Source organism: Eubalaena glacialis, chromosome 2, assembly GCF_028564815.1.
Source record: "Eubalaena glacialis isolate mEubGla1 chromosome 2, mEubGla1.1.hap2.+ XY, whole genome shotgun sequence".
NCBI lineage: Eukaryota > Metazoa > Chordata > Mammalia > Artiodactyla > Balaenidae > Eubalaena > Eubalaena glacialis.
Genome location: NC_083717.1, coordinates 68,616,478 through 68,633,488, shown reverse-complemented (window position 1 = coordinate 68,633,488; position 17,011 = coordinate 68,616,478). Strand labels below are relative to the sequence as shown.

At 37.2% G+C, this 17,011-nt stretch overlaps 1 protein-coding gene across 6 annotated transcripts in view; it reads left to right on the top strand.

Moving 5' to 3' along the window:
* MAP2K5 (mitogen-activated protein kinase kinase 5) overlaps positions 1–17,011 on the top strand; it is a 264,152-nt gene that overhangs the window by 23,750 nt on the left and 223,391 nt on the right. For all 6 annotated transcript variants that reach the window (XM_061181974.1, XM_061181976.1, XM_061181973.1 and 3 more), the window contains exons 4-5: positions 11,869–11,938; positions 16,144–16,184. In XM_061181974.1, the coding sequence (XP_061037957.1) occupies positions 11,869–11,938; positions 16,144–16,184 (111 nt within the window). The remainder of the gene's footprint in view (positions 1–11,868; positions 11,939–16,143; positions 16,185–17,011) is intronic.

Genomic DNA, 17,011 nt, shown 5'->3' with positions numbered 1-17,011 from the left:
GTGGGATAGGGAAGATACTGACAGATGACCATGTATTTACTGTTAAAAAAAAAAAAAAAAAGCTATGTTTTTCATGTGGAATTCAATAAATTTGTAGTCACGTTAGTATTTCTTTAAAAACCATATGGGGAAAGCAAAACTAGGCATACTTTTACCATAAATCCTTTAAACATTCTTTTAAAAAAACTACAGTGTCTGAGTTGACACTTGCAGAATTACTTTTTTTTTTCCCCTTGGATGTAAGCATTTTCTGGCTTTGGGCCAACAGAAGCGTAAGTTTTTACCAGTAATTTAAATAGATTTTTGTATTGGACCTGAAAATGTTGGCTTTTTAATTGAAAACTTATCAATTATTTAAATTGCTAGCAGCCTTAGGCTGTTAATTTTATGTGTGCCATAATAATGACATACAGTGGATTTTGATACATGTGACACATGGAATGTCTCATTGTGGTAAGGATTTGTCATGACAATAGGTTGTTGTGTGCTGTTAAATAATAACCAACATAGTAAACCAAAGTCTGTTGTCACACATTAGTACCACTTTATGTAAGTTATTTAGAAGTTGTATTCTTTTCTTCATTAGATATATTTTTAAGAGATAATGAGAAGAAAACAAAGCTATAATAAATTGTCTTTTAAGAAAATGTAAAGTAATTTGGTCTCCAAGGAGATGTTTAATGTATTGAGAGAATTCAGCAGCCAAGTGTTATTACAGCACCATTGTGATCGCTCTCTGCGTTTTGTTATGAGTTTGTGTTAATCAACAATCTGTTTTTATAGCGTAGTTTCTTGTAAGTTATGTTGTTAGAATATTCTACTTCTGGGATCATGGCTTGTCCTCTGATGCTATTGTATCTTTTTAATTTCTCCATAAAGTATTTTTTTAATTAGAATTTGAAATGCTTTACTAGGAAAAAAATACAGCCAACCTACATATTCTGAAAACTAAATACCTGATCATTGCTAATTATTTAAAGGACTCTGTTAAATATTCCCTTAAAGTAGTTTAAATTTTTTTTGTTGTTCTTGTCTTCCACTCTCATTTTCCAGAAAGACTGAAGATAGTATACTGCTTTTCTCCTTCCATCTTTTTGTAATTGTTGTCTGGTAGTGCTGGCCTCATTTCCTTATAGCATCAAGCACAACAGTGCTGGGCCTTATTTATTGATTCATCATAAGCTTTATTTATCACTGAGACCCAGTTATAGGAGGAGGTTATTTTTATGTTAACCTCTGCTTTTAGGTGACCTTTCATCAAGAAACTCAGCAGTACATCTTGCTTTTGTAAATGGACTCCTATTTGTTTTTGCCAAATCCTGTGGCTAGTAAAGGATTTATTACACCTAGTTCTCTCAATACTGAGAGGCTTATATGAGTAGAGCACAGTATTAATAAGAATAAGTTTCTTCATTTTGCCGGTTCTCTCTCTTTATACCGTTTCTCCACATTGCCGGAAGAGCATGGGATGAGTTTAACTGTAATGCCTCCCATTATGGCAGGGACCTTGTGTTTTATTGGAGTGTAAGTATTCCCTTTGGTATACTTGACGGTAGTGTACCTTGTTAGATGTTGGGTACCATGAGGGAAAATACTTTTTGACCTCTGTAGCACCTTGTAAATTGGGATATGATTGGCTTTATCCTAGCATGCATAACTTGGAGACTGCCTCAAAAATCCTAGTTGCTCAAGGAGAGCTGGAAGGGAACATTAGAGGTCTTGTCCAACTGTCTCATTTTACAGATAAGGAATCTGAGGCCCAACGAGCTCAGATTCAGTTTGAGGTCACATTGCTAATGAATGGGAAGGCCTGGACACACACCTAGGTCTTGGATGTCCAGTCTTCCCTCCTGGTGGTTTTAAGTGATGTTTTTGTTTTGGCATTTATTGAGATCCTGCCGAAGAAGCTTTGCAAATACTACTGTTTTCCTGGTAGCAAAAAATAATGCTATTTACTAGAATGTTAGTGTACCTGAGTTTGAAAAGGAATGCAAACAAATACTTTGTGGGCTTTTGAAGTTTTCAAGATTTTGTCCTTCCTACAAGGCTGAATTTTACCACAGAATTTGTTGCCCACTTAGTTGTTGAATATTTAATAGCCTCAGGGCCTTTACTATTAGGACATTTTCTTTAAAGAGCAGAGATTGGAAGCTCATTTTCCACATGGTGCCTTTAAACATGCTCCATTTTAAGTAGGTCCTACTTTGAACTTAACTTTGTATGTGGCATAGTCATCTCGGTCTTCAGTGAGTGGTTAGTCCCCTAATTCAACGCGATCCATCTATACAAGTGATAATACTCGATACTCTCCTGGCAGGGTGGAGAAACAGTGAAAAGAGTGAGACAGGAAAACTGAATGAAATAAATAAATAGTTGTGGAAATTATTCAGTTTTTTTTTTTTTACTCAAATAGTGACATGCTCTAAACTGTAAGTAAAGTTTTTGTTCTGTTTTCTCATCCTAGTCAAAGAATGAAACTTTTTTTCAGAGGCAGATTCTTTTAACTCTCTTCTCTGTGTTGTCTGGGTCATATGGATGCCCTTGAAATAGTGATAAGAATGTAGTAGCCCCTTATTTAGCCCTCTTGTGAAATATCTTGGGACATATTTGCTAGCAAGAAGCAGAAGCAGACTGAAATTTGCATCAGTTTATTATGCAGCTCATGGAAGCAAACGAAGAGACAGCACAAGCAGACCTCAGCCAGGTGGCATCAGGGCATTCTGGGTGCTTTGAACCACCAGTATTTTGTCATTAACATGGCTGTGCTCCCAGTTCAGCTCCGTCTCTGTGGAGGGCTCAGTGTGGACTACAGGTTGATCCCTCTGGGGTCCTATGTTGAGGCAGCTGGCATGAGGGGGCAGAAAAATGTAGGACATCAATTAACCCCTTGGTGGCTATGGTAGGGGCTTCTCTTCCGGAGAGAGATGGGCTGCGAGGGAATGATGGACCTCTAGCAGTAGGATTGCTGTGGGGCATAACCAAGGTGTTAGGCTCTTGTTGGCAGCTCCTAATGAACCTGTTCTCTTAGGGCCAGTTTTACTGGAAACAGGAGCGGTATTTTCTACGTATATCTGAAAGATGAATGTAAATTTGCTATAATACAGTAAAGTTAGAGGAATTCAGTAAATTATCAGCCTAGGAATATAATATGTCCAAAAAGGTGTAAATTGAGGTAATTGGAAATTTCAAAACAAGTTGTTTCTCTCTTAATATATGTTTCTCTGTTACATATATGTTCTTTACTCATTCCTCACTACCCTTTCAATTATTTTTTAATAGCATTTGAGCAGTAGGCTGAATCTTTATTGAACACTATTGGAACTGGCTAAATAAAGTAGTTTATTTGTAAGGGAATGTTCCGTTTGGCCTGCTGGCCGCATGACCTGATGGTCCTGTTTTATTTAAGTTGTAGGTTCCCTGAAGCTATTTAAACTTCTCCTACTTTGGAAGTATGGCAGAATTGGTACAACTTAGAAATCAGGTGAAAGGTCACTGTAGACAATGCCTCAAGCTAACCATGGTGATGGTGATGACTATGAAAGCTTCAGCTGAGGGGATCCTACAAGGTTTGGACCCATCGCTGAATACAAATTTAAACTCGTTCCGCCAGTGCACGTCACCTTAAACTTAGCCAAGTTGAATTTCATCTGCTGTTGGCTATCCAAACCTCCATTCTTTTAAGACCATCTGGAGCTCCCTAACATCCTTTACAGTTTTACTGTCCAAAACAAATAGTGTTATCATTAAACTTGGCCAACTCACTGTCTGTTTCATTTTCAAATCACTAGTAAATACGTAAGTACAGTAACGTTAACCTATAAAGAGGCCTCAGAGTTGTTTCCTGCTGACCTTTTCACTGGAAGACTTTTCATTGTGATTTTCTCTCTCATCATCTAATCAATCCATGACCATATGTGGACCCTTGGTCTAGAGTCATTTAAGGAAGAGCATGTGCACACTGTAGTCACCTCAAGGCAGGGGCAATGAGTTATCGAGGAGTGGGAGGACCTGAAGCCAGGTAAGTAAATATAGTTATTAATTTGGTATTCAAAATAGATTAGCTTCATATGTTATTTTCGACTGTTGGAACAGTTGTGTGCTTCTTAAGAGACCAGCGTCACAGAGGGGATGCCTCTTAATGTAAAGTATGAGAAGTAATTGAAAGGAGGTATAACTGATGGCACATCTGAGTAGTGTTGTAATTGAATTTGTAGCCATTTGACAGAGTTAAGATTATTAGTTAGTTAGATTATTAGTTAGAAAACTAGTTTCCTAGTTTTCACTAGGAAAACTAATAAGTTAACTATGGACTGCAAATAGTTGGTTAGTTTATTGATTATTGCTGTAATTACTGACTGAGCTACATATAACGGGGTATGCTTGCAATATTGACAAAACAAGAATTTGAAAATTTTATCATTAGTAGGGAAAAGCCAGCATGCTTATTCTTTATAAGTATATTCCTCATACTGTACTGTTTATGTTGTCTGTTAGAAAGCATGCTAAGGAGAGATTTAAGAAACCTTTCTGTTATAAATGTATAGAAGAATAATAAATAAGCCTGATTTGATGTGAGTTGATATGTAAGGCTTGCCACTGAGTAAGTTAGAATGTATAACCAATGAGAGTACGTAGTCACCACGTCTGTATTAATTCCTATTTGCCTCCTTCCCTTAAACATTGTGGAGCAGCCATTATGTGTAATGTATGGTGCTAGGCATTCTACGGCAGTAGTTTCTTAGATTTTTGGGGACACAGGGCTTTTTGAAAATGTGAGGAAAGTTGTTTATTCTTTTCCCAGAAAATTCACACAGTGCAACATTTCACCTAGAAGTTCAGGAATTTTAAGGATCTCCCAGGCCCATATAGACCCCAGGTTAATACCTCTGCCATAAGAGATAATAAAATACACAAGACATGGTCCATGCCCTTGATGAACTTCCAGAAAGAGAAACAGACAATGTTCCTTATAGTACTCTTTTACTTATTTTATTATTTATAGTACTGTAGTAATTGAGGGAAGGGGAGGAGATACTGACTCAGCCTTGATAAACAATTAGTTAAATTCTACCTCTGTACTTGGTCTAAACATTTCAGTGTTCTTGTTTAGTGGTTTCTGTGTCACCCTATCATTATGGCCATTTTTCTTCTATGTACTATTGCTTGGAAGTGGGAGATTCGCAGCCCTGTGCCCTATTTTAAGATGTTTTTCAAGTACTTTATTAAAAAGTTTCCATATACCAGCTTCTGTGATTTTGATCTTCCTAACACCTTTATGAGGTGAGCAAGGCAGCTATTTTTCTCATTTTTACAGCCGAGAATACTGAGGCACAAACAAATTGTATTCCTTTCTCAAGGTCATACAGCTATGTAGAGCTGGGACCTGAGATCATTCACTGATTTGCTCACTTATTCATACAGCCAGTTTTTCACACATTAAATATTTATGGGATGGCAACTCTCTGGCCAAGCCCTATGCTAGTTGGTGGAGGTGCAGTGAACATATAGTTCACTTTTTCAAAGAGCTCATGCTCCAGTCAGGGAAGTTAACAAAAAAGGAAACAGTGTTTGGTGTGGGAGGATGAGAAAGACTCAGAATTACCAGGCATAGTGATAAATGCTGTCATATGCCTAAACATTAGGTGTTCTGTGAGCACAAAAAAGGAGCACCTGATCTAGCTTTGGGGACAGAGAAGGCTTCCTGGAGAGAGTGGTGTCTAGGTGGAGTAGGTGAGGACAAGGAGACAGGGAAGGATGTTTGAGCAGAGAAAACAGTGTTTAAAGGCCCAGGTGAAAGGATGCCTGGTGCATTCAGGAGGAGCTACCCATGATTAGTGTGGCATGGACAGTGTGGGGAGGGTATGAGATGAGGTTGGGAAGGCAGGTGGGCTAGATCATGGAGGGCCCTAGCTTGAGGATTTGAGAAGTGGGGAAAATGTAGAGTTAATAAGACTGGTGATTGATGAGATGTGGGGAAGAAGGAAAGAGAGATGGTCTGGACGACTCCCAGATAACTGGTTTGGGAAGCTAGGTCATGGTGATCTCATTCATCCGTGTAGTGAACCCATGTGGTGGAAGACAGGCCTAGGGCATGAGGGAGGGGTGGGAGAGGTAGGGGCCTGTTGAATTTGAGGGGCCTCTGGACAACCAGTTGGGTATGTTCTGAATCTTAGGAGAGAAATCTGGGCTGGAAATAAAGGTTTGTGATTCATCAGCTCCTAATTAGTCTCAGTGACTCCTCTGGTAATTGAAACCTTTGAAGTGGCTGAAGTTAACTCGGGGAGAGTACAAAATAAAAAGAGAAGGTTGATGAAAAACCATGGGGAACGTGAGCATTTAAAGAAGGGATGGGGAGAGAACCACTTACAGGAAGCTGAGTAGAGTGGTAAGAGAGGTAGGAGGAAAATGTGGACAGGCGGGGGGAGTTGCTGAAGAAAGAGGGAGAAGTCACCGGCCAGCACAGGTATCTGCATCACACCATGCTGCCTTCCCCAGTCTCTGAAAGATCAGGTGACATGGCCTAACCCACACAAGATATGAATGGAGAAGCTTTCCACCAGCTCAGCAGTCCACCCAGTAGCCTGCTTTAGTTAAAGGTTTTGAGGTACGAGAAATAGGAGATAACTTACCTTTTGACTCTCAAATAGCAAACATACATTTTATGTTCTGAGTGCATGTACTAGAATGAAAGAAGTATTTTTCTTGGTTGACTGATAAACCGTTTGCTACATCTGTGAAACAGGGGTGATGATACTCCCAGAATAGGATAGGGTTGTGAGAAACTAGATGAATAAATGTAAATATCTAGTATTGATACTGAGCAAGGGCTCGTGTGCCTGAGGTGCAGAAAGCCAAACTCTGACAGCAGGGTTTGCAGCAAAGTGAGGGTTTATTTGCGGGAGCCAAGCCAGGAGAATGGGCAGCTCATGCTCCAAAGACCCGAACTCCTCCATAGCTTTCAGGCAAGGGTTTTTAAAGACAGTGTGAGGGGAAAGGGTCATAGGAAGCTGATCAGCTCGTGGACCTTCTTCTGATTGGTTGGTGGTGAGGTAACAGGGTGATGTTTAAGGAATCACAACCTTCTGGTTCCAACCAGTCTGGGGTCTAGTGCTTGTGGTCAGCATGTAGTCACCATCCTCCCTCCACCTGGGTGGGAGTGTTAGTTTCTATAGAACAACTCAAAGATATGCATCAGATTGTTATCTATATGCCCTGAGGAAGCATTAGGAGGCCTGTGACCCTGTTGTCCTAATAGTTAACTGCTTGAGTCTGCTCTTTGGAACTGAGGGAAGCCTAGGAGGCTAAAGCCTTTTTCTACAAACAAGAAACGGGGAACGTGGAGGGGCTTTTGTACCCAGGAGGGCCCCGAAGGGTCCTGCTTGGTTTCAATCCCTCCTTTTCTTTGATACTCCTCAATCCCGAGGGGAATGGGGGCAGGACAAGAAAGGGAATAAAATTTTGGATGGAGACGTTAATCATAAACTTGGCAGGGGGTTTGGGGGGCTCGGTTTCAGTGTTGAGCCTAACACACAGTAGGTATTCAATAAGTGGTAGTTGTTTCTGTGTATCTCTCTCTCACTGTTTTCTCTCCTTTCAGTAGAGAACTTGTGCCTTGTAAACTTAAACTGTGCTGTTTTGGAATTCAAGTTTTTATATGGCAGATTTCCATGAAGAAAAAAATGTAATTATTGATTGGGTTGTGCTGTTAGAATTAAAATTAGGTTCATAAGAAATAGGAACACTGTATGATAAACTTGCAAACAGAACAAAGCCAAAAATTGTACTTGCTATCCCCTTGTTGAATCTGGCCCTCTGTTTCAAATTAATTAGATATTTGGATAACTATGCTAAACTTCGTCACATCCTTATTAAAATTGTTTAAGGATTTTGAAGAACATCTCAGAGGGACTCTGAAACTAATCTGAGTCTGGTACTGGAGATTCCATTAGCAATCACAAAACTGATTAATCTTTTACTCAGTTAGCTTATTGATTATTGCTGCAATTACTGCATGTAATGGATTCTACTAGGGATACCAGAGAAAACATGTTTTATAACTGCTGCTGACGTGTTCAGTTTGAGTGCAAACGTGTTCAGTTTGTACTTTTTATACATAACCATTTTTGTGTTTTTAAATTCCATAACACTTCTACTCAGAAAGTGCTGTGCTTAATATTGTTTCAATACTAGGAGGTTCACTTTTAAATTCCTCAACTACTAATCATTACAGTTTACAAATGCCTTCACTAATTCTATTGCTGCAGTTTAATTTTGAGCTTCACAGTAACCCTATGTAATACAGTAAGTATCTTTACTCTCATTCAGAGGAAACTAAAGTTCAGTGATAAGGTTAAATGACTTCCTGAAGACTATACAGGTTAATAAGTGGCAGAATCGGGATTGGACTCCATTTCAATCGGTAAATATTTATCAAACACCTACTATGTGCAGGACTTTGTGTTAGGGGTAATGAAAGCCAGGATAGGATTATAGAGATTAAGCTAAGAAGCTTTTTGGATAACGTCAAATTATGGCTCCATTAATGTTATCATGGTCACTTTGTTACTTTTCTGTCCAAGCCATATTAAGTATATTGGCGTAAAAGATTTAGATTTTTGTTTGGTTTGGTTGGTTGTCTTTTCATTTTGTTTTTATCTAGTGGAAGTCTTGTCTTTGTCATTATTGCTTATTTTATCACTATTTAGAGCAAAATTGGAAATATCCCCTTAAAGGGAGAATATATAAAACCCTGAGAGAGAATGAAGATCTAAAAAGAACTTGCTTTGCAGCTTATTAAGTGTTCTCATGTTTTCTCATGTGAGTTTCACAGTAATCCTGTGGGTACATACCACCTTCATTTTACAGCTGAGTAAACTGAGGTGAGGTGAGCGTTTCTTCACTGAGATCATCAGCTAGAAGTGGCCAGTACTGAGACCCCAGGGTTTGAGCCTGTAACTCCTCTAAGTGCCTTGCTCATCTCACTGGGCAGCACAGGCCTTGTGGCTCATCAGGACTGCTCTGTGCCAGGAGGTATTGCACATGGCCCACGTTTTATTCTTGTTCCTTAGGGAATGCCTTGTGAGCAGTGGCCTGAGCTCCTAGGCCTAGTGCCTCCTTGATGGCCCCCCGACCCTCACCAGGCCGGCTCCTGAGAGGTCGGTTGTCTAGAGTGGGCCCATGCCATGGGTTTAATTACCACCCTTTATAGTTTGTCCTTGATGGTGAATTACTTTGGTGTGTGAAACACAAAATTCTCTGTTAATACAAACACAGATCAAACCCAGTATTTTAGCAGGAGAAAATGTTCCTAGGATTTGGAAGAATTGTACAAAACAAAAAACAAATCCTAACTACTTGCTTTGGAGAAACTGTCAAGTGGCATACTTAATATCATTACCGTGGCTGTGTTAATCACTGTACAAAGAGATGTTTTTAGATTGCTAAAAAATTCCTGCAATGATTATAAAAGTATATATAGTTTCCCAGTTGATTTGAAATGAAAGGGAAACCATTTTTATTTATATATTTTGTGAGGTAAATAAATAAAGTTGGAAAACAGGTCAATTTCATGCATGCAAGGTTTTATAGTAGGAAAAAAATGCCTTGCACCTGTTCTGACCCTTTACATGTGAGGTTATTTGTTTTCAAACTTGACCCCAAGCACCAGTTTCACACAACTCTGTAAATAATTTGTTAGATAAAGCATAAGGATATTTTATTTGTTTTGATTTCTAGGATTGTGGTAAAGTAGTAACTGAAATTACTAACCTATTGTACATAGCAGTTAATTAAAGAAAAGCATTAACTATAGGAGAACACCACCACTGCTGTTGTCTTGTGTCAGTATAAAAAGGCAGTAATTTTTTTGACAGCCACTGATTGGAAAGTTGCTTGCAGCCTTCCAGAAGCAAGAGGGTACATGCTGTGGATCAATAACCGGCAAATTTCCCATTAAAAAGAATACCTGAGCAATGTTCCAAATAGCCACTGGCATCTTAATTTTCCATGAAACCTCAAATACTTGTGTGCTGAGGACAAGTCATTTTCGGACAATTTTTCCAGACTACTTGTTAACAGTTATTGCTGTCCCAAAAGGTTGACAGCCTACATGATTGATATTTCATTTACTTGTCATCACTGCTTGAGTAATGGCGAGCACTATATTTCTGTGATTTTAAGGAATATAGTTTCCTGAAAGACATTTGCCTTAGTATGTATTCCAGAGAGCGTATCACACATGTTTATGCTTTATGTATATAAGTTTTTACATCTATAGAAGGAGAGGATCAGTTTCCTATACAGTTTGAATGTCCTCAGAAGGCAGGGTATACTTATATCAGTCCATAGCCATCAAAAATACACTTTCACTTCGTTTTTAGGGCGAAGAGCCTTAGACTTGTTAACTTGTGATTCTAAAGGTGATGTAGAATTTTATAACTCCCCTTTATTTATAAGGGAAAAATAAACTTGATCTTGTAATAATTTTAATTATTACATAAAAGCAATAGAAAGATATATGTACATATTTTTTAGAAAGAAACTTTTAAAGAATGTCAGCAAATAATGATTATCAAGGAGGAATTTTCTGAAAATATGATAGTTAAATAGAAAATGTGCTTATGTTTTTTAATATAGAAACAACAAGTATTAAAGGGGAATTCTGCTCTGTGACAGCCCCTCACAACACAAAATCAGTGGTTTTCATCATTGATATTTTCCACCAAGAACATCACTGTTGTTTGTCAAGTGTTAAAAAAAAAGTTAGGGCAAGGACTTCCCTGGCGGTCCAGTGGTTAAGATTCCGTGCTTCCAATGCAGGGGGCGCGGGTTCAATCCCTGGTCAGGGAACTAAGATCCCGCATGCCACGTGGTGCAGCCAAAAAAAAAAAAAGTTAGGGCACAGAAGCCACATGCAAGTTAGGTGGACATATGCTCACCAATTAGCATATTAAAGAAAATGGGGATAGACCATAATACAGCCTACTGAATGAACTTGTTTATGATGGAGTGTGAAAGCTTTTTGAACTTGGAACTTAATTTTTCATGCCCAGGTTTTTAAAGTGAAATTTGATCTTTACTAAAGTATTTACAAGACTAAAACGTGAAAGGTATGTTTGCTTGAAACTGGGCTACCTTTTTATCATATTAATCCTGTCATCTTTGGATGGATCATATCTTGTTTCCTTGTTCCACAGTCTCTGTGATTTTGATTTCCATTATCTGTACATTTTATACACAAATATGAATAATGTTTGATTAACTGACTGGCATATAGGTCCAAGCTAAATGTGAGGCGTCTCCATTTTGCTTTGTAAAATCCAGGGAAAAAGAACAAAAGGCAATTTGAGAAATTTCTACTAAAATGCTTTTTGTGTCATTTTAATTTATTTAAAAATTTTTTTTTATAAGATTCTTTTTTTTTTTTTAATGTGGACCGTTTTTGTTTTATGTTTTGGTTTTTTGGCCATGAGGCATGTGGGATCGTAGCTCCCCAACCAGGGATCGAACCTGCACCCCCTGCATTGGAAGGCGAAATCTTAACCATTGGACCGCCAGGGAAGTTCTTGTGTCATTTTTAATATATGTCATTTTCAGAACATTTCTAGAGATCAGATACTAACGTAAAATCTTAATCAACATTTTTTACTCTTAAAGATAAATGACAATATGGAGGATAACACTATACTGGACTTTTAGTCCTGAGTATTCACTATAGTCATTTTGATGTGCAAATAGGGAAAAAGAATTCTCGAGGCTGATATGTATATACCAGTAATTTACAAAAGTACTATGAATTAAACAACCCATAAGTGTCTGTTCCAGTATTCATACATTACTGAGTAATCTCTTTCTATAATCTCTTTGCAGTATTATTCCACAGTAATGGAACAGCAAGTAAATGGACAGTTAATAGAGCCTCTGCAGATATTTCCAAGAGGTAATGTTGAACAAATTCTAATCAACAATGATTATTTCAGTAAACTGTTTCATCAACAGTTATGTTTTCCAAAGGTTTAAATGCACATAACATGATGTTTAGCTCTTAATTTGAAAGAACAAAAGAAGTATTCATTATCGTGGGGATTGCAGGCTGTATTGTAGTTATGGCAGATAGAATATCTAATTTACTAGAGTAAATTAAACTAACTAGATTGGTTTTCATTTTTGAAGTACATACTTACATTCGCTTAAAGAACTCTTTGGGGGTCCACATGGTTTCTAAACCAAGGCAAATGAATGACTTTAATTTTGGATATTTATAAATTGTGGCTCATGATGGTAGCCAGAGCTGCTATTGAGTAGAAAGCTTTCAGCTAGTGCAGAAACCAAGATTTACTGCGGAGTTTTAGGAGCGATATTTTGGTGGAATGTTTGGTGCTTGATTTTTGGGGGGAGACATTTTCTAAATAATTGAAAATCCTCATAAATAGGAATTTGATTGTTAAGTTTCCAAAAATATGAGCTAATGAGAGTGACCCTTGGTGAATCACCTGGTCAAATCATTTGTTTTTCCCTTTAGGTTTGATAGTACTAGCCTTGTATCAGATATGATTTCTCAGCTGTATATAAATGTTCCCTCAAAATTTGAATAATGGTGAAAAAGAACAGTTTAATTATATAAACCGTTAAGTCTTTCACCCATTATACATTGCCCCACTTGGAAATCTATGTTTTCTAACTGATGGAACAGATAAGAAAATTCTCCAAGTAAGTCTTCTAGAAATAACTTAATTGAAATAATTAAAAGTTAAACTTACCTTCGTTAACTGATACTGTACAAATAATCATGGTGTGGGTTTTCCAATTAAGCATTCTAGACTTTCATTACCTGTAACTCTCTGAAGTTTGAATAGCTTAATTAACCAGTAGACTCCTATTTGCACTGATAGTCTCCAGCCCATGAGAAGATCTGGGTTCAAGAGTAATGCTGTTCTTCTAGCATTAACATGGGCAGCGGGATTAGGAGTATTTAGTACATTATTAATAATAACTTATTAAAGACCTAAGTAAGTAAATAAAATTGGGCCGTTGATAGCGTGTCTGAAATAAGATTATGATTATTTCAGTTCTTCAGTTGCACCTGAAGACTAAAAACTAAAAAAAAGAAAAGAAAAAAAAGAAAATGTTGCCATTTCTGTGTATTAAGCCAAGAACAGGGTGCAGATTATTTCTTAATATTTTCAATAACCAGAGAATTTGGGCAAGTTTCAAAATTGTTTCTCCACAAGGAATATTTTTTTTACCAGCTGAAAATTTCCATTCATTGCTTTCCTACTGGATGACTTTATAGCTCTTTTGTAGCAAACCCCAGAAAGTATCCTGGAGAATTATAATTCTAATGCTGAGGGCCTTCATTTTTTTTTTTTCCAAAAAGTATTTACTTCTGTTCATCCAGAATCTTTCTAAGTTCTGTTTGTTTTCTTTTATCTTGTGAACAGCCCCTGTCAGTGTCCCTGTCCATATCATTGTGCCCCTCCCATGATAAATAACAGCCATTTTTAGCCATCTTCGCTGTTCAGACACTAATATTGCTTTGTGTGTCACCATTTCTAGTTCTCCCAACAGTCATGCCTATTATTATTGCTTCCATTTTATACTTGAGAATATTAAGGTTCAGAGACGTTAAGTAACTTCAGAGTCACAATTTTTAAGTGGTTAATATACCCTTTGAATAAGAATTGTGTTTAAGTTGTAATTTGCTTAGAGTAGAAGGACTATATGCTCTTAATGTAGGTTAAAATAGTAGAGTGTGCATGGGGGTAGTTTGGAGGGCTTGGTAGGAGTGTGGAGAAGAGTATATTGTAGGGAGGAGATTCTTAAAAGAAAATATGTGACATGTGAGTGTCACATGTAGTCCTAGGACAGAATCTATTAGTCTCCAATAAATTATTAAATACAGTTGTTCCACGCCAAATTTAAATTTTTTAAAATATGAGACTCAGTCTCCCTGTCTCTGTGGTTTTGTGCATACCGTTATATGTCTTTAGTTTTCTACAGTTTTTTGCTTTTTGCTTATTTATCTACACAAAGTGTAGATTTTATGCAATTTTATTTTTCATATAATTTTACATACATCTCTAAATATATATAAAATTTTATATAAGATTTATATAAATTTAGAGGTTATACAGATTTTTACAGTTAGAGTATAGACATTGGGTATATTGCCTGGGTCTACTGAGTTGGTTAGAGGCTCTTAGACCTTAGATTCTGTGGTCAGGCCCCATGTGAAGAAGAATCTCTAGACTGAGCAAATCAGAGGACAGGAGAAAACAATGCTCTTCTAACATCAGGTCTTCTCATTCCAAGTGGCACAATCGCATTGGATAGTAACTCCCAGCTCAGGGCTAAGTTCTCTTTGTAGTTAAAAGATACGTTAACTATTAATAAGTATGAAAATTCACTAGCTTTACAGTAACTTCTGACTCCACAACTTTAGGAAATATGAGGTTACTGGGTTTTTTTGAATACTGTTTACTTTTTATTTTATTTTTTAATTAATTAATTTATTTTTGGCTGCATTGGGTCTTCGTTGCTGCACGCGGGCTTTCTCTAGTTGCGGTGAGTGGGGGCTACTCTTTGTTGCTGTGCGCGGGCTTCTCATTGCAGTGGCTTCTCTTGTTGCGGAGCACAGGCTCTAGGTGCGTGGGCTTCAGTAGTTGTGGCACGCGGGCTCAGTAGTTGTGGCTTGCGGGCTCTAGAGCGCAGGCTCAGTAGTTGTGGCACCCGGGCTCAGCTACGCGGCATCTGGGATCTTCCAGGATTAGGGCTCGAACCCGTGTCCCCTGCATTGACAGGTGGATTCTTAACCACTGCGCCACCAGGGAAGTCCCTTGAGTACTGTTTAGATTTCCAATCATAAAGATTTAAGAAGCCAGTTGAGGAATGAGGCAGATGTTAAGGTAGGAGATAAGAGTTGATGCCTGTCTCTAATTCCTTAGTTAGCCACTTTCTTACTAAATGAAGTTTATAATGCACAGGCTACTTCAGAGGAAATGCTCTGAAGTGTTGTCTTAGGAAGTACTAATGGTCCCTAAAGGACCAAGCATCAGATGTATGTGACTGCTGTTTTGTTCAAAAAGTTAATTTCCATCTTTAGGAAAGAGGATTTGGAGTCTTAATTTTAACGTATTTTAGAAAAACAAATAAAAATCCTTTATTGAGGTTTAGTTTTTTTTTAAGGAAAATAACATAATAACTTTGAATATATTTGAAATACGCAAAACTAAAGCAACTGATGTGCTTTGTAATTATTAGCCACATCTTCTTCTTATTAAACAGCTCTATTTCTTGTCAGAAACAGAGGAAAATACATGTACATCTGAGAAAGGAGCAAAAAAAAAAAAAAAAATCAAATTCATCCTTTCCCAAACAATCAATCAAAATTGACGGCCCCTTAACATATAATATGTAGGACACTGTAGTTTTCAGATGGAAGCAGCCTATAACATGGGCAGGAAGCACTTTATTTTTTTTAACATTTGATGAAGAAGCATTTGCTGAATTGGAAAAGTACTAACCTGTAACTCAAGATGGTGTCAGGAAATTAATATTATTTTCCCTGGTACTGCTTTATGTTTAGACTTAAATATTAGCAAATGTCAAGATTTGCAAGAAATGTCATGAAATTAATGATATATCTGTATTCTAACAAATTTGACTGCTTACTGCTTTGCAAACTGATGTTCAAACTTAAATATTTCATCTTAGAATCTCTAGCAATTGTTTTGGCATTAAAAGACCCTCCTCCCACTCCCCTCCAAAAACCCTAGCTATTTTCATTGTAGTCTTAAGTGATAACAGATATACAGTGTAATAGAGTGAGGAAAGATGATTGCAGAAATTTGAATTATGAAAGGAATCTAATCATTTTAGCTCAGTTAACTTGATTTTTATATGTTTTAAGCAGAAATTGGAATTTATATGAGGTGGTGTCAGAAAGCTCTTTGCATTTATAAATGCTCACTCCTGCAAGTTAAAAACCCTGGTTCATAATTCCCACTTTGGGTCTTGGGAGCCACTTTTCAATCATTTCTCTCTGCTAATTTTGGTGTCACCCTCATTTCTTTTTAAACGATTCATTTTGAGCAAATTTGTAAATGGCCCTGATGTGTTCTACAATTTAGTCAATTACTGTTTCAGCCTGCAAGCCTCCTGGGGAACGGAACATACATGGCCTGAAGGTACGAATTTCAATAATTGTTTCAGTAAAGTTAGATGGATTTGTAATGCTGTGTTCCACTTATTGAAATGTCAAATAAAACTGCACTTTCTCAAGCTCTGACAAGCGTTCCTTTTTTTTTTTTTTTTTTTAAATGGGATGTGGAGGGGGATTCATTAGTATTTGTTCAATATGTGTACATATTGGGGTTTTGATGCCGTATTTTTAAAAAATTATTATTATTTGGAATTCTTTTGTTGGTCTGTTTCTTCAGGATGACCCTGGGTACTGGTCTCCACAAAGATTTACTTGAGGAAAAATATAGACTTCATTTCAGTGATTAATTAAGCACATAAGCATATTGCACACAGAATACCCCCCTCTTCTTTTGACATGTTTATGCTAGAAACATATATCTATTTAATGTCCTTTCATTGTTCTGCATATTTTGAATTCTGGATTTCTGCTTAAGGCTTTACATTTAAAAGAAAAACTGGCTATTAGACTCAAGCGTTTTATAATTAATTACTTGGACCTCATTTTTCAGTGAATAAGAAACATTCTGCAATGTTCTGCCTGGTTTTAAAGCTGGAGGGGTATGATATCGTGAGGTTCACTACTAACCCTTGGATGTATTCTTAATATACTTTTTTGAATGTACTGTTTTTTATATAAAACAAAAAGAAACAGTGAACTGAATTTTTTCACTAGAGTTGAATTCAATTCTAGACAGTGAATTGAAAATGTCCCCAGTTTACCTCTCCCTTTTTCAGCACTATTTAAGTATTTGAATAATGACGGGAACAAAGTATTATGTAATATACAGGTTGTACAGTTTTTATAACCTAT